At 38.5% G+C, this 21,401-nt stretch overlaps 2 protein-coding genes across 6 annotated transcripts in view; one reads left to right on the plus strand and one right to left on the minus strand.

Moving 5' to 3' along the window:
• Positions 1 to 16,401, plus strand: part of LOC102075544 (uncharacterized) — a 60,768-nt gene extending 44,367 nt beyond the window's left edge. For 2 of the 4 annotated variants that reach the window (XM_019360257.2, XM_019360256.2), the window contains exons 2-4: positions 14,263 to 14,362; positions 14,492 to 14,528; positions 15,290 to 16,401. In XM_019360257.2, the coding sequence (XP_019215802.1) occupies positions 14,268 to 14,362; positions 14,492 to 14,528; positions 15,290 to 16,219 (1,062 nt within the window). In that variant the 5' untranslated portion in view covers positions 14,263 to 14,267 and the 3' untranslated portion in view covers positions 16,220 to 16,401. Of the gene's footprint in view, positions 1 to 10,822; positions 11,010 to 14,262; positions 14,363 to 14,491; positions 14,529 to 15,289 lie in introns of those variants that run through there. The other 2 variants (XM_005460151.4, XM_025905991.1) reach the window with 2 other exon arrangements.
• On the minus strand, positions 190 to 5,392 carry LOC102083036 (flocculation protein FLO11-like). 2 transcript variants are annotated; one of them, XM_025905993.1, is made up of 9 exons: positions 4,487 to 5,392; positions 2,996 to 3,114; positions 2,786 to 2,907; positions 2,053 to 2,118; positions 1,842 to 1,930; positions 1,072 to 1,177; positions 769 to 874; positions 561 to 622; positions 190 to 466 (listed from the first exon to the last, which is right to left on the minus strand). In XM_025905993.1, the coding sequence occupies exons 3-9, from the start codon at positions 2,822 to 2,824 to the stop codon at positions 374 to 376; spliced, it is 561 nt and encodes a 186-aa protein (XP_025761778.1). In that variant the 5' UTR covers positions 2,825 to 2,907; positions 2,996 to 3,114; positions 4,487 to 5,392; the 3' UTR covers positions 190 to 373. The 2 variants fall into 2 exon arrangements, with proteins under 2 accessions (XP_025761778.1, XP_025761777.1); XM_025905992.1 differs by lacking the exons at positions 190 to 466; positions 561 to 622; positions 769 to 874; ... (1 more) ...; positions 1,842 to 1,930; positions 2,053 to 2,118 and having other exon boundaries at positions 2,818 to 2,907.
• Positions 16,402 to 21,401: the final 5,000 nt, after the last annotated feature.

Consider the following 21,401-nt stretch of genomic DNA (forward strand, 5'->3'; position numbering starts at 1 on the left):
CCATATTGGCTTTGCTATCACAAAGGGTATATTTGCAAAATAAGTCACAGTGTAACCAATAAGTACAGTAACTTTGGAGAGGATTTCTTCTTCACAGCAAAAGTTATAGAGGGATACAAAATTTATCAGGTTGTGTGGCCTCGGCTGCCAAAATGTGTGCCCCCCCCCCATCAATAATGCACATTGGCGTTGCTATCACGAAAGAGTTTATTTGCAAAATAAATCACAGTATAACTAATAACTACAGTAACTTTGGAGACCATTTTCTTTTTTTAGACTTCTTAATTTAACATCTACATATATATATATGTCGATATGTGTGTTCTCAACAATGTGTGCCATAAGAACACTAGCTGTGCACCTTTAGTGTCAACTATGTACAAGCGAAACAAATAAACACGTCTTCTGGTGGTGGGCTTTTCACGCAGAGCTGGTGGAACCACCGCAAACACATCTCACACTGAATCTGTAAAAAAAATAAATAATTATAAATCCCAATGTTAAAATTTCATTTACGGGAATTGATCATAACATTTAGCAGTCTTTCATGATGACATTACCCATTTGTTGTCAGTTTCATGCTCTTCTTCGCCGCAGAAAAGACAGATGTTTGTCAAGTCATCTGTTTTAAAAAGTGAAAAAATAGCACAGAGTATACTACCTACTGCACTTATTACTTCATTCAAACAACTATATGGTTTGTTTCTACAGCTATCATGATGAAAATATTCATGATTTCAGAACACTGAATTGTGGAAAATGAGTTACCTGTCTCTAGGAGGAGAGTGGTGGCAATTTGCAGCCTGTGTGTGTTTATGGCCTTTTTTGTAGACGGAAAGTCTATTGACTCTTTTTGCAAGATCTTTTCAGCAAACTGAAAAAGAGATTCTAAGATGACTAAATAGGCTAATATCGTAAATGTTATTTTATAGAAATTTGTTTGCTGTGAATCAATTTCTTTCTTTTTTTGTGTAATTATCTTATATTCCTTTTCCTGTCATTAACATTTATTACAACACAACATTTCCAATATTGTTGTATATATGTATGTATTACGGTTAAGACTCGTACTTTCAATGCAAAGACTCCACATGAGGTAGCGTCCAATTGTTTTGGGTGTTTGACTGTGTCACAAGTCCATCTTGAGACGTTGCATCCTTTTTTTCGCATGAATGCCCTGAAAGACAAGTACAATAAAAACAAATAACATGTTTTAAAATTTTGGTGACACAAAAAGATGAACAGTATGGAGAGCTTAAGTGTCTGTTGAACATCAAGTTAAGAACACTGACCACACTGTTTTGTTAAAATCATTACTTTTTAAAAGTCTACAACGCATTTTCGTGGACAATTACTTGTGCTTTTATTTTCCTGTTTCCTCCCATGATATAGAAATCAATCACTTACACAGTACACTTTGAAGAGATGTGGAGGAGAAGCAAAGATGAAATTCACACATGTATAACCTATGTGGAATTATTTTAGACATTTGTCTGATGTTTTAGTGCTAAACCTCCGCAACACTTTATGCAACTACTAAACATTATTATCCCCGTGCTATATTTTCTAATGTAAAAACATCATCTCATACAGACATCAGGTCCTCAAATAAACATTGAAACATGGGGAGACTTCTCTTTAAAGGCAAAATTAACCCATAACACCACAATATCAGAAGACGAACACAAAAATTTAAACCTGTTGCTGCTAGTTTTTTAATTCTGAGTACCATTTATTTTTGATTGACATCATACTTGTAATTGTCATAATAAACACAAAAATAACAAAAGCAACAAAGAGTTTAATAAAGGGTCGAAATAAATTTGAGCAGTTATCCTTACCTTGTTGATTCCAAACAATTTTGGATACCTTGTTTAGTTTCTCCGAGTGGATCAAGATACAGCGACTTCTTTTCTTGTGGGTAAATGACCTACAGTAAAATTATGTGGAGAATTACATGTAATAATTCAAGACTTAAGATTATCTGCATGCCATGCATTTTTCTTATAAAACTGATTTGATGAATATTGTAAATGCAATTATTTTGTTTACCACTAATGTCCAGTGATGATGTTCATTTACAATTCCCAGAATCACTTCATGCTCCATGGGTTTGATCTTAAATTGAAACAAAAGAATAAAAATATTAACTTCAGACATAAAAAAGAAATGCAATAACATGTTGTTTAGAGTCCTTTTTTATTAAAGCAATTTATGATATATTATATATCATCCACTTATAAAGTACTCTGTGACAGCCATGATTCATCCCTCATTTCTTTAAACTGTGCAAGAAGCTGGACTATCTTATATTTTTTATAAGTGGTTTTGCACATTACTTCCTCCAAGACTAATAAAGCTCTTTCTAAGGATTTTCTTTGGACATGGAGTTCATTTTCACTCATTTTCAATGCGATCATTGTGCCATCTGCAAAATAATGTGTAATGCTTTATTAAGCCTCTTTAACAGTGACGTATGAATCACTTGAGAATAAAAAGGTACCTATTAAAGAGATGAAGCAGTGTTGATGATTTCAAAAGAGATATTAGCCCAAATGTTTGCAAATCTCAAATCAAGCATTGATTGGAGTGTGTACAAAAAAGGAGGAAACCAGACAAACAGAGAACAAAAGAGAACTGGCAAGTCTAATAAACTATCCACATCTACTAACCCCAGTCTCAATTCGTTCTTTCTCCATAAGCTGTTATCCAATCTAAATCTGGATGTGGATATGATCTGAGGTACTTAAACAATACACACAAGATTCTTTCTAGAGATACCTACCTTGAGTCTTGGAGCTTTTCTCTTCCAAATGGCAGTCATTGAAATGAATCAATGAATGCTGCTTTGGCTGAATTATGGCGATTGCATTGTCTCACCATGATCGCAAGATATGCATTAATAGACTGCGAATACAAAATGTAAACATTTTTTAACTGTTGTCAAGCAATAAAACACTGATAGTTGCATTGTTGTCAGTAAAGATCACTGTACCTCACTTTCCAACTCCATGTCCGGACCAATTTGTTGGATATCCCAGTAGAATAATTTGTAAGCACCAATTTTGGAGAGTAGAACGTGAGGACTCTTTCCAGCCCAGGCATCCATTATATCTACAAAAAGTAATGAGAAAAAGAGACAAGTCATCAGGACTAAATGTAAATCAAAATTTAAAATGCATAATTTCTTATGTAGTTTTCTGACAAAAGGCGTGTTTCAGGGTAAATACTTTTAAGACGCTGATAAAATGGGCACATGGTTTAACATTGTATTTTGTAGAAAAAAAGAGCACTTAAATTTGCTTTTATTTGGGGGTAAAGTTACACTTACAATGTCCTCTAAAGAAATTTAAATAAATTCATATTAATAAAAGAAAAGGAATTTAAATACATAGCAATAGAAATGCTCTTGCCCCCTATCAAATTTTTTTTCCAGCAGAAACACCTATTACAACAATTTTTTAAAATTATGTTTAGTTGAAGCTACATGAATATGTTTTAAAATACTCAGGCTCAAGGCTTGCACCTGTGGCCTTTACTATTACATAACCATTTCTGGAAAAATGTTATTTTTCTCCTCCAAAACTAGTTTTATTGTCTTTAAAATAGAGTGTCAATTTCTGGGCTGTTAAAAGCAGCTTCTTAAAGAGTATTTGATCTTTCGAACTATTGCTGGCAGGCAGTCATCATCACAACATTAATATACTGCTTGTAGTGGGCATTCTATGTCACTAACAGCATATATGACAGCAATTTCAGAAAAGAAGAAAATGAAGAACATACACTACTAGTCAAAATTAGGGACACACCATCCCATTCAGTGTTTTTCTGTGTGTTCATGCTTTTCATGCAGTGACAATCATCTTATGTGACTACCCCATGAAGCTCACTGACAGAAGGCCTAGAGTGTGCAAAGCAGTGATCAAAGCAAAGGGTGGCTAATTTGAAGAATCTAAGATATAAAAATATTTTTGGTTCTTTCATATTTTTTGGTTTACTACATCATTTGTGTTAGGGTTAGTTCTCCATATGTGTCCATTCATAGTTTTGATGCCTCGAGTTCTAATCAACAATGAATCTACAAAATAGACAAGGAAATTAAGAAGCAACATTAAAATGAAGGTGTGTCCAAACTTTCACTCTTAGTGTACATCAGATGTACAATATCAATCATTAACATTCTGGGTTCCACAACAACAAAAGAAAGATTCACAGTTTTGAAGGACTCACTTTTTCATTTGTGTAATTTTACACATGTGGCTTACATCCTTTTACAAGTTTTCTATAATGTTTTGCCCCATGAAGGTTTTTTTTTTAAAGCATTAACATATTGTTAAATTTAAATATTCTGTTAGGAAATATACCTAAAAAAATCTTTTTAAAGGTGTAAAATTTGCTATGCCATGATCTACAGAGTACTGAAACAAACACTGTCATAGGAACAAAAGTCCTTTTTTAAAAAATAAAAAATATTATATTTATTTACATTTCTCTGCAACAGGTTCAGTGTATCTCTGAGAGGGTGATGCTGGAGGTGGTGCAGGGCTAGCTTGTGTGGCTGTTGCTGGGGCTGGTGTCACAAGTGGAACTGTTGCTTCCATGGTTTGTGCTGTAGATTGCTGGGCTGTAATCTGTGGAGCTGAGGCTTGTGTGGTTGTAGCATTTGGAGCTGTGGTCTGTGAGGATGGGTCTGCTGCCGTTGTGGTCTGTGATGCTGGGTCTGCTGCCGTTGTGGTTTGTGAGGCCTGGTCTGCTGTTGTGGTTTGTGAGGCCTGGTCTGCTGTTGTGGTTTGTGAGGCCTGGTCTGCTGTTGTGGTTTGTGAGGCCTGGTCTGCTGTTGTGGTTTGTGAGGCCTGGTCTGCTGTTGTGGTTTGTGAGGCCTGGTCTGCTGTTATGGTCTTTGAGGCTGGGTCTGCTGCTGTTTGGGATTCGGTTTGTACAGCTGTAGCATATTCTGGTGCTGTAGCACTTGTGGCTGGTTCGTTCTCTTTCTGTGCTGTTGCTCCTGACTCTGGATCTGATACCGTTATTGCTATACCTTGTGGAACTGGAGATGGATGTTGTGTTTGAACCGATAGTGATGTAAGTGATGCCATTGGTGCTGTAGGCTGTGTAGCTCTAGGAGGAGGTGGTGGTGGTGCTACCGCCACTGGTGCTGCTGTAGCCTGTGAAGCTAGAGCAGATGCTGGTGCTGCTGCAGCTTGTGGTGCTGCTGGACCTGGTTGTGCTGTTGGTAATGTGGCTGCTGTTTTCTTTGAACCCCGGTGTGGCACTCTTGGCATGCTGTCTTTGCTTAACTTTAGTTGGTCAATATTTACTTTTGGAATGATTGTCCCATTGGAATCCTGAAGATCTGCACTTTTACCTTGGATTGCTGTAATAATGTAAGGGCCTAAAAGTTTGCTTCAAGTTTTCCCCTTTCCTCTGCTGACTTCTTATGTTAGCTCTTAAAACTTTGTCACCAACTTTGAAGACGACATCTCTCGTCATCATTTTTATTTTGCCCTTTGTTTTTTCCTGAGCTTTGACCACATTGTCCTTCACCAGTTCCAACAGCTTTTGATGCTTTTGAATGTCTTCCGACAGCTCCTCCTGCCCCACAATGTCTTCCACACTCTCATCAACCTTTGAATCAAAAGACATGTCTATCATTACTATAATTTGTGTAAGATACACAGATAATACATAAAAGAACTGAGAAATACAGTGAAAATTTACATTAAGTGTCTTTGGTAAGGTTTTAAGACACAATGTATTTCTGGCAAAGCTTCAGTGTATCTTGGGATTGATTGGACATGAAGAAAACTGTTATTGAGGGTTTGAACAATCCATAAAAATATTCAATGGTGTAGTGCTTTTATGGCGGTGACATAGCATCCATTGAAACTGATCTGCCTGTGCCTCAAAAACTAAAAAAAGTTTCGTTGTGTGGGATTTCCGTGTAGTTTGTCACAGACAGAAAGACATACCATGAACTCTTCTGGGATTTCGGAAGGATAGCGAGCCTCTCTGCCAAACATTAGGTAATAAGGTGAGTATTTGGTGGTCACTTGTTTTTTAGTTCTGAGTCCAAACATTACAGCATCCAGATACTCATCCCACATTTCTGGTTGGTCGCCAACGACTTTACACAGGGCTCTGACAATGAAAGCACATAGAAGACATTCATATGAAAGATCATTTACATTTTTTAATAGTTTAATGTCATGCATTCATGTTTTGGTTGAAGGGAACCCCATAAATGTATAACATGTACTCCAAGAATTTACCTCTGGATGGTGCCATTCATTTTCTCCACCAGCCCATTTGTTTGTGGGTGATAGGGGGAGCAGAGGCTTCTTTTAATTTTTAACAATCCGCAAACCCTTTTGTTGAGCTGCAAAAGAAAGTTATATACACTGACTATAAGCACATTACAATAAGAATTTAAATAAACAGCTGTCATACTAATATCTCAAAAACAGATTTATAAAGACCAGAAAATTAACCATTTTCAAAAAATTATTCAAATATGAGTTCACATATTTTTGCCAAAGACTAAAGTACTTACAGAATTGACAAATTCTTTGCCTTGGTCAGTAAGAATCCTTTTGGGGGCTTCGAACTGGTGGACAAATTTTATGAGACAGTTTGTCACTTCCCCGGCTGATTTTGACTTTAAAGGGTATGCTTGTGGCCATTTTGTAAAATAATCAATAAAAACACATATGTATTGATGTCCATTGTTGGTTTCAGTAAGTTTTCCAATAAGGTCCATCCCAACCAGTTCAAATGGCTGAGAGACCTTAAAAACAAAATCATAGTTAAGTTAATAATACTGAAATTACACAGAATGCTAGTCTACTGTTATAATTTTTTCAAGTATATAATCAGTAGGTTTCTAAGCAATGAAAACATTGTGTGATTAAATGTGATTATTTGCTGTGGTCGATGACTAACCTTTATTGGAATGTATTCCGCTGGTTTTTTAATTGTTGCAGCACTTGCCTGGCAAAGTGCACATTGGGAAACCTAATCAAAAATAAAAGCAATTCAATAAGAAACACAAGAGTTGATGATCAAGGTTTACATAACTTATTATGAGAGATACAGAAACATTGCTGTGTTCCTCTTAAAATAAATTAGCTGTAGTCGAATTACATAGAGTTTGTTTTGGAGTACCCACCCAATTATTGATGTCCACTGACATCCCTGGCCAGTAGAACCGCTTTGAAATGGCTTCTCTTGTTTTTGTTTGCCCGCAATGGGCCCCAGTAGGACTGGCATGAAAATCTGAAAAATTGTGTTTGCCTCATCAGCCCCACAGACTACCGTTGTCTTTATGGTTTTGTCTGTGCCTTTGTAGCGCCAGTAAAACAGCTGCTCCCCTAAACATAAACAAGAAAATAGAAAAGTTTATTATAGCTGTTTAAACCATGACAGGTCTATATGTGGTAAAAGTCATGACAATACATCTTCAATGTAATGAATCAATTATGTATGTGATATAATTTGGGGGTGACTATTGGACTGGTTCTCTATAGTTATGACAGTATGACTACTTCAGAAGCCAAAAAGATTATGCCACTCACAAGACTGTATTAGTGATACTAAACAAAGTGATGGATGTGTAAAGTCATTATAACTAATGGCCTTCAGATATCATGGAGTTATCTTTTGTACAAATATCAATTCAAAGTAGTTTAATTCCAAATTTCCTGCTGTCCGTAATTTTCCACATATGTAATTTAAAGACATAAAGAGATAACAGTGGGTACACCTGCGTAAAAGGGTGTGGCACATACCACTCCAAAAGTAATTACGACGTAATATATTGTAGTTAAGCTATAAAAGGACAAAAACAGTTCTTAGTTAACGCTGTCTTCCCAATAGCAAACCTTAAAACTTTTACTTTAATAAACGCCCATGTGCCTATTAACCGGGGTTAACTAGGTCAAAGAAAGGTCAAGCTAATTAAATCGGTTAGTGCAAATTAAGACTACACATTATGCCTTTGTATATGTGTTAATATATATGTATTGATGACATTTATAAACGCTACGAAGTTGCTGTTATTACCTTCAATGTCGTAAATAGCAGCTTTTCTTCGGAGAAGAAACTTCTCTTTCTTCGTGAAAAGCGCTGGATACTCGCCTTTCAGTTTATATGCAACCAAAATCTTGTACTCGTCTGGTTCCATTCTCTTGTGGTGTTTGTTATTTTCGAAAACAAATTGTAAAGTAATCTTCTAGTTAGTTCAGAGCCACTCTGTTTTTCGGTTCGTGCGCACAACGTGAGCTAATTTGCATAATTGATGAGGAAAACCCACGTGACCAGAGATTTTGGAAAAATTTGACAATGTCGGAGTCGAGTAGGCCTACGAAAGGTTGGCCAAAACTAACTTGCAAAATTTTGAAAAGCCCTGTGACTTACAAAGACGATATATATATATTTAAATGTTGTTTTAAATTTTATTTATTTACAAAGAAAAACTCTGCCAATGTGCATTATTGATGGGGGGGGCACACATTTGGCAGCCGAGGCCACACAGCCTGATAAATTTTGTATCCCTCCATAACTTTTGCTGTGAAGGAGAAATCGTCTCCAAAATTACTGTACTTATTGGTTATACTGTGACTTATTTTGCAAATATACCCTTTGTGATAGCAAAGCCAATATGGATTACAGATAGGGGGGCACACATTTTGGCAGCCGAGGCCACACAGCCTGATAAATTTTGTATCCCTCTATAACTTTTGCTGTGAAGAAGAAATCCTCTCCAAAGTTACTGTACTTATTGGTTATACTGTGACTTATTTTGCAAATATACCCTTTGTGATAGCAAAGCCAATATGGATTACAGATAGGGGGGGCACACATTTTGGCAGCCGAGGCCACACAACCTGATAAATTTTGTATCCCTCTATAACTTTTGCTGTGAAGAAGAAATCCTCTCCAAAGTTACTGTACTTATTGGTTACACTGTGACTTATTTTGCAAATATACCCTTTGTGATAGCAAAGCCAATATGGATTAAAGATAGGGGGGGCACACATTTTGGCAGCCGATGCCACACAGCCTGATAAATTTTGTATCCCTCCATAACTTTTGCTGTGAAGGAGAAATCCTCTCCAAAGTTACTGTACTTATTGGTTATACTGTGACTTATTTTGCAAATATACCCTTTGTGATAGCAAAGCCAATATGGATTACAGATAGGGGGGGGCACACATTTTGGCAGCCGATGCCACACAGCCTGATAAAATCTGTATCCCTCCATAACTTTTGCTGTGAAGAAACCCTCTCCAACGTTACTGTAGTTATTGGTTATACTGTGATTGATTTCGCAAATAAACTCCTTCGTGATAGCTTCGCTACAAAATGTAAACCGAGTGTAAATTCACCGGAGAGCGACGTGTTTCCATGATCGCGTCTGGTTTTACAGTATTATAGTATCAAAGTATTTTTCTAGACAAAGTATTCCCAGCAGGTTATTTCAGTGTACAGTTTAATGTAAATTGTCTTCCACACGGCACATTACAATGTCACGAAACTAATATTAAATTAATCGAGCCTGCCGTTTTCCAGCTTTTACTCTTTATTGCGTCGACTGCAGATCAGTGACAAGTAGCGTACAGAACGGAGCTGGGCAAGTGGCTCCTCCTACTTTGCGCGCTCTCGTGGATGGGGAAACAATTTTTGACGGGGGTAACTACTTTGGCACAACACCGGCCGTAACATAATTGGGGCTCATTCGTTCGTTTCTTTTTTCTCGTTGCGGGGTTATTCGTGTTTTGTTTGGGGTGTGGGTGCGCTCCTTGGTGGGTTGTTGGGTGGTGATTATGGAGTTTTCGCTGGACGACTTTGTGGAGACGCCTGCGCTGTGTAAGATTGAGAAATGTCGGAAAGCGGATTTGCTGCTTGTGGCTGATTACTATGGTGTGGTGGTGTCTGGCAGTGCTTGTAAGGCGGACTTGCAGGATGAGTTGGCGGGGCGGCTCGTGGAGAAAGGGGTGCTGCAAGGAGTTACGGTGAAGGGGGCAGGGAGCGCGGCGGTTGAGGCCGGTGCTGAAGCGGCCGGTGCGGCTGCTGTGGGTGCTGAGGTTGACTCAGTTTCGGACCCAGGTGAAGCTACGGCTTCCGCGGATTTGCGCCTCACGCTCCGTATAAAGGAGGTGGAGACCCGGAATAAAGCTCTGGAGGTGCAGGCTTTGCATCTCCGCATTAGAGCCCTTGAGCTTGAGAAGAGCCCCACCCCGGGTTCCCCGGCGTCGCCGAATGTTAGTGCGTCCACTCCTGGTAGCTTTGATATCAGCAAACACATTTCGTTGGTCCCTCCGTTTCGGGAGTCAGAGGTTGATTCTTATTTTAACGCTTTCGAGCGCATTGCTGCTGCCTTGAAGTGGCCGAAGGAGTTCTGGTCGCTTTTGCTTCAATGCAAACTGGTCGGGTAGGCGCAGGAGGTGTGTTCGAGTTTGTCTATTGACCTTTGTCTATACCATATATCAGTAAGAGCAGATATAACCTCTCTCCTGACCTTAAGTTGTGTGTGCATGCCAGAGTGCTCTGGGAGGCACACAGAGTCTCCACAGACTACTAAGGATCAAACCCCTACCAACATGACATTGTTTATAAAACTCTAAGCATATATTAGTAGATATTTCTAAGCATAAATGACAATCCACTATATAAACCTGACACTCCCCAGTAGACCTGATTATCATCCTATAGGTAAAAGTGCCCACAGTACAGAGAAGTGTTCCAAAAACAACAAACATCTCCACACTAATCATGTTGTATGTGAAAAAGTCAGAGTGGCTCATTGTCGTCCCTGTAGGTGCATTGCGCAGATGCCTCCAACGCTGAAAGCCGTGTAGAATATGAAGATGTAGAGTGGAAAGAGGAAGAAGGTGTTTGTGGTGGTGAAACTGATGAAAAGGGCCATCCCTGCTATGGGACATTCAAATGAAGTGGAGGAGTTTAAAAGGCCGGAGACATCACTGAGAGCTGAGGAAGAGTTGATGAACATGGTAAATGGCCTGTATTTATATAGCGCTTTTCTAGTCCCTAAGGACCCCAAAGCGCTTTACATATCCAGTCATTCACCCATTCACACACTGGTGATGGCAAGCTACATTGTAGCCACAGCCACCCTGGGGCGCACTGACAGAGAGGCGATGAACATGGTCTGTTGAAGACGCCAAGAATAAATATATTTGTAAATATATATTTTTATAGACTGATTTTTCTTTTGTGATGTGGAAAGCTTGGATTGTTTTAGGTTTGTGGGAGTGGATTGGCCTTGTTTCTGGCACAGCCTCTTCTTTGGAAAACTTATTTTCTTGCTTCTCTGGTCTGCTTCAAGGGCCATCTTAACTGGTGTATCAGTGAGTATTGCTATTTGTTCCCTTTTTCTTCCCGTTGAAGGGGTTTTTCTAGGTCCAGCTTTTGGTAAGGGTCGCACATCTTCTGGGTTAAAGCCCAAGGAGGTCTGTGGGTTTTCATCACAGCCTGATGAGGGAGCAGCTTGGAGGTCAGTTGGGAGACTGGAGATGTGAGCATCTGGAGGAGTGGTCATGTCGTCAGCTGTAGGACTGGTGAGATGAGCAGCAAGAGGAGCGGACTGTTGGTCAGCTGGAGAAATGTCCATATGGACTGCTGGAGAAGGACGATCTGTGACCTGTGATGGAGCAAAGTCACTGTCCTCAAAAATGTTTGGATTGTATGGCCAAATTCCACAGCACTGGAATCCAGCCTGTATATTCTTTGGTGTAACTGCTGCTGGAAGTGCGAGATGAGATGAATTGCAGAATGGCAGATAGAGACAAAATACTGTTAATCTGACTATCTGCAGGTTTTACACGCTTACATATACACACGCAGTTAGAAAGGCAGAGGCGTCACGGTGTGATTATTTTATGTGTAGTTGTTGTTTTTTTCCTGTGTAATAATATTCAACATTGCTGTCAATACATTTCTCAAAAAATGTCTCTCTGTGCAAAACAGGTTCAAAAACATAAACAGCTGTGGGATACTGTTTGTCCGTGATTTAAACCGGGGTAACAAATTACGGCAGGATCAGCCTGATATTATTTGTATCCCGCTGTAACTTTACTGTATAAAGAGCTAACATGTCCAAAATGTCAGGAGTAGTTCGTTATTACAAGAAGTGTTTGTGAACTAAAAATCAAGAATGTGGGATACTGTTTGTCCGTGATTTGGAGAGCCCAGCGCTGCTCCCGACGCAGGGAAAACCAATTTTGCAGGGGAGACCTACCTTGGCACTTGTTCAGGTGAAGCCAAAGGGAAGATATGCTTCATCATATTTTCTAGTCTTTGTCTTAGAATGAAGTTGGTTTGAAAACATATTCAGCGATGCTTCATCTCCTGCTTTGCGTTTGCGTGGGCGCCCCATCAAAAACCTGTCCATTATGCTTGCAGTGTCCAAGCATTCTCCCCCCCCTTTTCATCCCGCGCCCCCCTGCAATGGCTCTGCGCCCCCCTAGGAAGCTCTGCTATGGAGCGTGGCCAGGATTACTGCATAGATAGGATAAACTGACTAGAGCAGGGGTCGGCAACCTTCCTGATGATGAGTGCCATCTAAAATTCCCTCAGACGTGCATAGCAATAAATTTAATAATGCACTATATGAACAGTTACACACTATATAGAACCACTTTATAGAATTATATTTGTTCGCAGATGTTGGCAGTTATCAGCTATTTTGAAACAAACAAAAGACACTTTTTATCCATAACAGCAAATGAACTGTACAACAGAAAATACAAATGCTATTTATGGTCTCCTCACAACAATGATAAGAAAAATAAACTGGCCCAATATGGCATGTTTGTTAATACAGGGATACACATGTTAATGTGATCTCTGGTCTCACACTCAGAGACACAGGTCTCCGAGTGTCCAGCATTCAGACGGCTACCTGAGGACACTCATGTGAGAGAAAATCTGCTCACACAGATATGTAGAGCCAAATACTGTCAATAAGACCTCTGCAATGTTCTGAAGACAGTTAAACTTGTCAGGTAGTGATGTCCAGCAGGTGACAATGCAAGCTCCATGAACACGCACAGCTATGGATTACAGCTGCGTTCGTAGTTCTGCAAACTTTGACCCCCACAGGGTCGAGATTTTCACTTCAGTCAGCTGCATTTTGATGTCCTCTGTGTGCAGCCAGTCATGCAAGACAATTGTTATCATTAAAGCTTTCTGGTTTGATCAAAAAAACATTGGTCCATACACCTGAAAGTCCCGAAAACACATTGTGAATTCTGTCTCCAGTCTACAGATGTATCCGTGTATTTCCGCGGTGCTGATGCTGCGCTGAGCGGGCAGCTGCTGAAGCATTTGAAGTGTTGGAATGTGGAAATTTCAACATCGCTTGAAAAAACTGCCAGCTAGCAACGCCCCTCTCACTGGTAGGCTAAGTTATTTTTAGCCAATTGCAAGTTGAATCTGGTAGTTGGTGTTGTTAGCTAAGATACCGTCATTAAGAAGTGGCACAACTAAAAGCTAGTTTGCGATGTGCACCGTTGGCTCGGCCATTTATTTTTTAATGCACCTTCTCAGATTAATTCACTGCGTGTCGTGCCCAGGGCTGGACTGGGACAAAAAGTTGGCCCGGGCATTTTGAGAAGAGACCGGCCCACCAGGTATTATAGGAAAAGCCATAAAGTCTTTGAATGAAAACAAATGTTGTTGTGACAGTGCGGTACACTCTCTTGTTGGTATATGTTTGATTTCTATACATGTTACATCATGTTACATCATGTTACCCCCCTCTCCCTGTTAATGCCCTACCTGGCCCCCCTGGCAAAACTTTGTTAGATCCGCCCCTGCACAGTTACCAGCTGTCAGCTACTTAGAAAAGGATCCTGGTGTTATTTGTCTCTCAGAAACAGCTCATAACTTCCCTTCAACTCATTCATGTCACCTAAAAGGTAAACCTGTTTCTCCATCACCTGTTCAGCTCTGATGATTCAGTAAGGACATCTCCTGGTTTCATCTGCATGTTTCCCTCTCACCAGATATACAAACCGATATCATGACCAGCAGCTTTCACAGCTGTGGCTCCAGCAAACTAAATGATGGTGACACAATAAGAATTGTCATCCAAACCAACAAGTCATCGCACACCTGGAGCCACTACTAACTTTTAGCCATCAAGGCACACGTTAGATTAACATTTGCATCATTAGATGTTTTGTAACATGCAAACGACTTCAGTTCTGTTCATTTTCCATATGGCACACCTGTTTTTGACAGGATGAATGAAGTGTTGCAGCCTTAGGAAACAAGTTAAAAGCCATCGTTTATGTAGCAGAAACAAACGAAAACACTGCAGACAAGGTTCGACTTCCTCAAGGTAGGTCTACTCAATCTGAAAAACTTGGTTATAATTTTCATTGTAACCTGTGTGAGAGATATATTTTGGTTATGTTATGGTTATATTGGTTATATTATTGACGTTATCCGACTATCTCAACCTTCGCAGGGTGCTGAAAAACCTGGTGACTTTGGATATATTTAAGGTATAATTTTGCACAGTTGACTAGACCCTTATAGGAACTTTAGGAAGTAAAACACTAAATCCAGGGACTGGTCAATGTAAAGAATTTACTCTTTAGATTTTTTAGAATGGTAACACTCACATCTGGGCTCAAATTTTGAATAAATCTTTTTAAAACTATATATTAAATTATAAACATTATATTTGTGTAACAGAAATGATCCAAAATGTAATTTTAAGCTTAATCCTACAAGTGTTCAGTAAGGTTGAGGTCAGGGCTGCAGGCAGGCATCCCATCCTGTCCACTACTAAATTCTGGAGGTAATCACTGATAAACGCCACTGTGTAGGGGGTGAACATTGTCAACTTGGAGGATAGCATACAGTAGGATAGGATAGAGGATAAAGGATAGAAATATTGGAGCTACGGTTGTATACTCTTGATGCCCTGTTTTACCTGTGAGGGAAATGCTGCCTCACAGTATCACACTACCTCTACTAACAAGAGTCAATAGCAGGGAGGATTTAGCAAGTTTTTTGTGGCCACAAATCATATATTTAACTATGCTGCTCAACCCACAAATGTACTTACAAATGTGTCACCATTTAAAGAGAAATGCTTTACGTGCTTTTTAACGGTATGTGATTTACTATACCGTTGCAGTTTTAGCAAACACAAATTTCCTTACTTTTTGTGCGAAACTGACAGAAGTAAATAGTAAATAATTTAATAGTACCATTTTGTTAGACTGCTATCCTCTGTTTTTCTTACTTTCTTCCACAGGTCATGCTCTTCAACTCTTCCTCCTTCGCCACAGTTTTCCCCGCCCCAACATCCCGCGACTTTTTCAATTCCTCCAACTCCACAGTGTCTTTCTACGCATTATGCAGGGCATCAGTACCGAGCATTGTCATCTACACCATGTACACCTTTACAAACATCCTTGTCCTCTGTCCACTCTACATCTGCATCCTCTACATGGGTTTCCAACATTGGAGGCGTCAGTGCTCTGCATCCGCAGGAAGGACGATGAGCCTCTCTGACTTTTTCACCTACAACATGATGATCTTGGAGATGTTTGGTGTGTTTGGATCAGTCCTCTATTGTTTGAGCAAACCTACAAGTAATGACTCACTGATGATGTTGGGGATATATTTATTTTGCGTAGTTTTTCCTGGACAGACATTTTTCCATGTCCTGACCTGTGTGGAGCGCTATCTGGCCGTTGTTCACCCTATTAACTACATGCATGTGCGAGAAGTATCGAGGGTCAGAATTAAAAACATCTGCACCTTGTGTGTTTGGCTGATATGCGTTGGATGGGTGGGGATAGTAAAGCTGTACTACCCCAATTTTCCCATGGTCCCTTTTCTTTCATTGGGCATCTGCCTTTTAGTTATTATTGTGTGCTGTGTGTTTGTTCTCCGTGCTCTGACTCGTCCAGGGCCAGGACACAAGGATCGAGTTGACCAATCAAAGCAGAGGGCTTTCTATATGATTACAGCCATAACAGGAGTGATGCTGTTGAGGACTGCTGGCCTCGTGCTTTGTTTTGTAATAGAAACAAGGAACTTAGCTGATCTTCAAGTGCTGTGCTGGTTGCTGGATTTAGTGATCTGGCTGTCTGTCCCCAGCAGTCTGGTTCTTCCTCTGCTGTTTCTGCACAGAACAGGAAAACTATCAGGCTGTAGGAAGAAAACTGAGTCAGGATAAAGAGTCCATTAAGACAGCTTGATTGATGTGTACAAAACGATGTTATAATGTATAAAAACATATTGCAACTTATATACAGTGTATACAAAGTAATCATAGCTGGTAGTTTATGTAACATATTTTGATTATATGATTACATTATAAATGGATTTGTATTATACTGCGATGAACAATAAATATTAAACAAAGACATATCTATCTATCTATCTATCTATATGTGTGTATATATATATATATATATATACACATATACATATATATGTGTGTGTGTGCGTGCGTGTGTGTGTGTATATATATACAATTCTGAACTTCAAATATAAAACCACAGGAACCCTGATATACTCTTAATCTAATTAATCTAATTGAAATGTGTTTTTTTTATTAAGGTATGGTAGTTTCCTAATTTAAGTTTCTTTTCATTAACCTCACTTCAATTAAATTATTTGATATATTAATTTAGAGACAAAGCCATATGATCCTGTATAGATGTGCTATAAACTGCTAAAAAAAAACTTTAATAAAATGACAACAAATAAAAACACTGTATGTCTTACATGCTTTTGTTTATTACTTTTTAATCCATTCACACAACAGCATGACATAAGAGTCAGATTGTCAGGAGGTCTCAGAGCTCATTTTTATGTTTTTATGGGGGTCATTCTGTCTCAGATCAGCCAATTTTTAGAACACTTTCTGCTTTATTGTCCCTGATTTCAACAAAAACTTTATTTTTCTTTTTGCCTGTCCCGTTTGATTCTTTAGCCTTCAGAACTCCTGTCTGAACGCCAAGAAAGATACCCAACGGATTTACTTTACCTAGTGGATCGTCACGGCCTTGCCGTATTGGTTCATTTGATTGACCTTTGTTGTTATTATTTATTTATTTATTTTATTTTATTCTATTTTCAGCTGTTACAGATGGGACATAGATGGCTGGGGGATAGGAAAGGGAGAAAGAAAGAGGAAGGAAAAGATTTTTAGAATGAACTTTAGTCCCACTTGCCAAATCTTTTCTTTGTTAATAAAGAACATAATCCACTTACACTTATCTTTCTTTCAAAATGTATTTATTCTTTATTACTATGTAATTATAATTTTTTGTGGACAGAGATAGGACAGATATTTAAAAGTTTGCAAAACATAGATGCTATTTTCTCACTAAAATTGTCTCAGGCTAAAAGTGGCCCTTAATAATTATTAATACTGATAAAATTCTGTGAGAAAAGAAAACAGGTTAGTAAAAAAGTCATAACAATGTGTAGAAAAAGGGGTTGTTGGACCAATTTTCAGTAGTATTTGATATTTGAAGCAAACATTTTGTGATTGTTTCGCACGGCATTATAAGTAAACATGTTGCTCAGGAGTTCAGTTTAGACTGCATTTTCTGTTGTGTTGTGTTTAGTTTCCCGATCTTCAGCAATAAAGCTGTGTGAGTCCTGAATCAGTCTCTGAGTCTGATAACTGTCAGCCACACACTCACACATGACAAAAGCAAATATGGTATGGCTTGATACAAATGTCTAATTAGTCATTCAGTTACTCAGTCAATTAGTCATGGCAGAAACTCATTTAGGCATGTAGACATGGTCGAGGTGATCTGGTGAAACTCAAAGTAATAATAATAATTATTATTATTTCACTTTAACCAAAACAAAGACTCATTTGTAGAATAAAGACAACACAGGAGTTAAATCGGCCCCTCTGGCCAACACCAGTAGGCGGTAGGTGAGGTGTCTTGCCCAAGGACACCACGACCAACACTGTCTCGAACCGGCAACCTTCTGATTACAAGACGAACTGCTAACTCTTGAGCCACGATCGCTCTCTATCTTTCTGTGTCCCAAGTTGATGATAATCCCCCAACAGCAAAGTAACATCCCCTAGGCCTTCAGTGGATAGATGGTGAAAATTCACATCCTTTTGAATTATTAATCAAACACAGCAAAAAATTAGGAGAGAAAAAGCCAAAGATGCAAAAAACAATTTGCCAGTTCATAGTTTGGGCAGCAATTGATTCTTCTGGTATCTCTGCTTGAATTTTCTAACCAAACTTTTATACTTGTTATCCCTTTCTCGACCTCTCTCTTTCTAAGAGGTAGGGAGGACATCTGGCTTCACCTCAGGGCACATGCAACAACTTTATTAACATCTATCATCCTCTCTCTGACTTTTTCACAGACATGATTTATGACAAAGTTGAAACTTTCACCTTTGAAATAACTTCATTACATTTTTTTCTTTTTTCTTTTGCACTCTTTACATTGAAAATCCCCTCACATATAAACATTCAGTCCCATATGAATATAATTCACTCCATGTTTCATTCAGTTTATGCAATCTTAATTCAATTAGATATCATGAGTACATTCTTACACGAACATTCATTTTATTTGAATCCCTTTTAATCCACTTATACAGGAACACAAGTACTTTTTACTTTTTCTCCTTAAAACTGGATATTAAGACACTTGACCCCATTTCAGCTGTGATGACAGGGGAAAGCCCGATGTGACTTATTTGTAAACTTACAAAAAGTTGTAATAAAATGTAAACAATATGATTAAATAATTATTCAAAGACAGAGTTAATAGTCTAGTCAATGATAAGAAAAGAATAGCAGCTTTACTGGTCCCACCAATGAAATAGCAACTTCAAATTAATAATACACACCAGCAGTCATTTCTAAGTAGCAAACAGCAATATTACAACACCTACAACAAGTGGGACCATAGTGAATACTATACTAACTGTAATTTTCTTTTCAATAAATCATTGGTTCTCAAACTGCGATCTGGCATTCCTTGGTGAAGCATAAACCCAATGGTATGGTGGTTTGGACAAATTATGTCAAATGAAAACAATTTATACAGGAGAAAAACAGTAGAGTTTGTGGATGCTTCTCACTTGACCTTTGGATCACTAAAATTACACTTGGTTCTTTTTCTATTGTTAATAACTGATAAAAATCTAGTTTTGGTCTTGCCTTTTTTTCTGCAGGGGTGCATGCCAGAAAAAAGTCTAAACACCATTCAGCTATGAAATTCTGATATAACAAAAGTTCTTTGAGTCAATTTTCCAATGAAGGGTACTTTCAAAATAAAATCCAGTTATCTTTACCCACTGTTGTAATGGCATGGCAGATTTCCTGTTCTCCGCAGGTACAGCAGAGGTAACACCAAACAACTGGGAATATTTAACCAGTACCCAGCGACGAGTGCTACACATTTAAAACTAATGCTTACCAGTGTTGACTGGTTCAGAGAGGTGGTAATAATCGACCCAAGAAACAACAAGCTCAGTGCTGCCAATATGGCCATAATAGTAAAGAACGCCCTTTGCTTTGAGTGGTCAACCTGTTCCCGGTCTCTACTGCCTTCCCCTGGCCCTGAATGCATGAGAGCATAGAGAACACAAAGGCAGCAGTAAGAGGTGACAGCTAAGGACGAGACCGAAATGCAGAACAATGGGATTATAGGTGTAGTAGGATATTGGGCAAGTGCTAAAGAGCTCCACACAAAGCAGAACATCCAAATGAAAGCAATGCAGATGTTTCTGATTTTGATGCCCCTTGTGTTTTTTAGCACTCTGTATGTGATGGGGTGAACAACAGCCAAGTAGCACTCCACACAGGTGAGGATGTGAAAATTGCTCTCTCCACAAAAAACCATAGTAGAAAGAAAATACCCCACTGGCACGATATTTGGGAACTTTAAGTAGGAGCCACAGTAGAATAAAGCTGTTCCCAAAATCCAGATAAGCTCCATGGCAGCCAGGTGGTACGTGAAGATGTCACTGTGGCTTACTGCTTGGAAGGAGCGATGTTGTTGCCATTGTTGGTAGCCCTGGTAGAGGATGAAGATGGAAAGGGGAAGGAGTAAGAAGAGTCTGCTGACAGTGAAGAAGGTGAGATTTAAAAAAACAGCTGTGGAGTCCTCGCATTTATATTCTTCTGAAAAATGGGAATAGTTGGAATGGAAAGAAGTCATGACTAAAATGCCCGTTGTATGTAGTGCAGCTCGAAGTCTGAGAATGAGAAAGAAGTAAGATGCCAAACAAGTGAAAATAGGTATTTAAATTTGTGGAGGTTGGTTTTTACTTTGGGACCTTTTTAAATGTTAATCAACTAAACTGAAGGCAGTTGCCACAATAGGTAGATCCACCTGCAAAATCAAAATCTTCACAAATACAAACTGAACTGAAATCAGAAGAAAATGAGGAGACATTGCCTGTTGTCAAGAAAGTACCTGAAATCATAATTATTAAATAATGTATCCAGGAAACATTCCCCTAAACAATTCTGGAGACAGGGAAGTCTACTCAGACGAGTGTTATCCAAGAAAATGCAGAAATGTCTAAAATATATTTTCATTAATTATCAGGTTATACAGATTTATTAAAGGACTAAAAGATGAATCTCCCAAAGTTCTTTGAGTCCACCCACCTTGTTTAACCTCTTATTATGCGATCTACTTTCTCCTGTGTCGCCAATCTCTCTGACTGCTCTTCATCGGTGAATACGTGAATACTGATGGGTAATTAAAACCATTCGTATGTCAGGATGAGAGATGGAAGAAGTTTTGCATGTTACGAAACACATTTAGGAGAATTCGGTGCTATTAATCGCAGCAAGCAAACCTAATGTACTTTTAACATCATCCACCCACATCTAGGCCTTAATTTAAATGTCTGCAAAGGTTCACTCATGGTGTTAAAGGAAAATAACTATCATATAATACATGAAATCTTTGTGTCTCTGTTTGTCTGTCTGTGAACTACTCCTTTATTATGAGCAGTCGAGCACCCTAACATGGCACACAGGAGCAGGCAGCGTTTATTCTTAAAACACTGTAATAAAGCTTTGTGTCATTTTAGTATATCAGTAGCATCTAAATAAGAAAATATTAAATATTTATTTTTGATCCCTCCAGGTTATGTTTACAGTATCCATGTTACATCATTTGACACACATTTAGGGATACATGATTGTATTTAAGGCAGTGTGATTTTTAATAATGTTTTTGATATGCAAGGGTAAACCATAAAGAATATAAATGTTTAACTGTAATGAAAGTTTCAACATGTAAATTAATCAGAACGGTAGCAAAATTGAAATGTATTGATTTTTGTATAGTATTTTTTTCTCTCTTCTTTTCTTTTCTAAATGTACCTGTATATTGTTTAC

The sequence above is a fragment of the Oreochromis niloticus genome, linkage group LG3, assembly GCF_001858045.2.
Source record: "Oreochromis niloticus isolate F11D_XX linkage group LG3, O_niloticus_UMD_NMBU, whole genome shotgun sequence".
In the NCBI taxonomy this organism is placed as follows: Eukaryota; Metazoa; Chordata; class Actinopteri; order Cichliformes; family Cichlidae; genus Oreochromis; species Oreochromis niloticus.

What these genes read in the sequence shown, in the direction of transcription:
- LOC102083036 (XM_025905992.1), bottom strand. Translation starts at nt 5,282, where the DNA reads ATGCCAAGAGTGCCACACCGGGGTTCAAAGAAAACAGCAGCCACATTA. An exon ending in TGAACCTGTTGCAGAGAAAT is followed by an intron (nt 3,115 to 4,486) that starts GTAAATAAATAT and finishes TACTTTTTGTAG; the next exon opens with ATATAATGGATGCCTGGGCT. An exon ending in ACATGGAGTTGGAAAGTGAG is followed by an intron (nt 2,908 to 2,995) that starts GTACAGTGATCT and finishes TTGTATTCGCAG; the next exon opens with TCTATTAATGCATATCTTGC.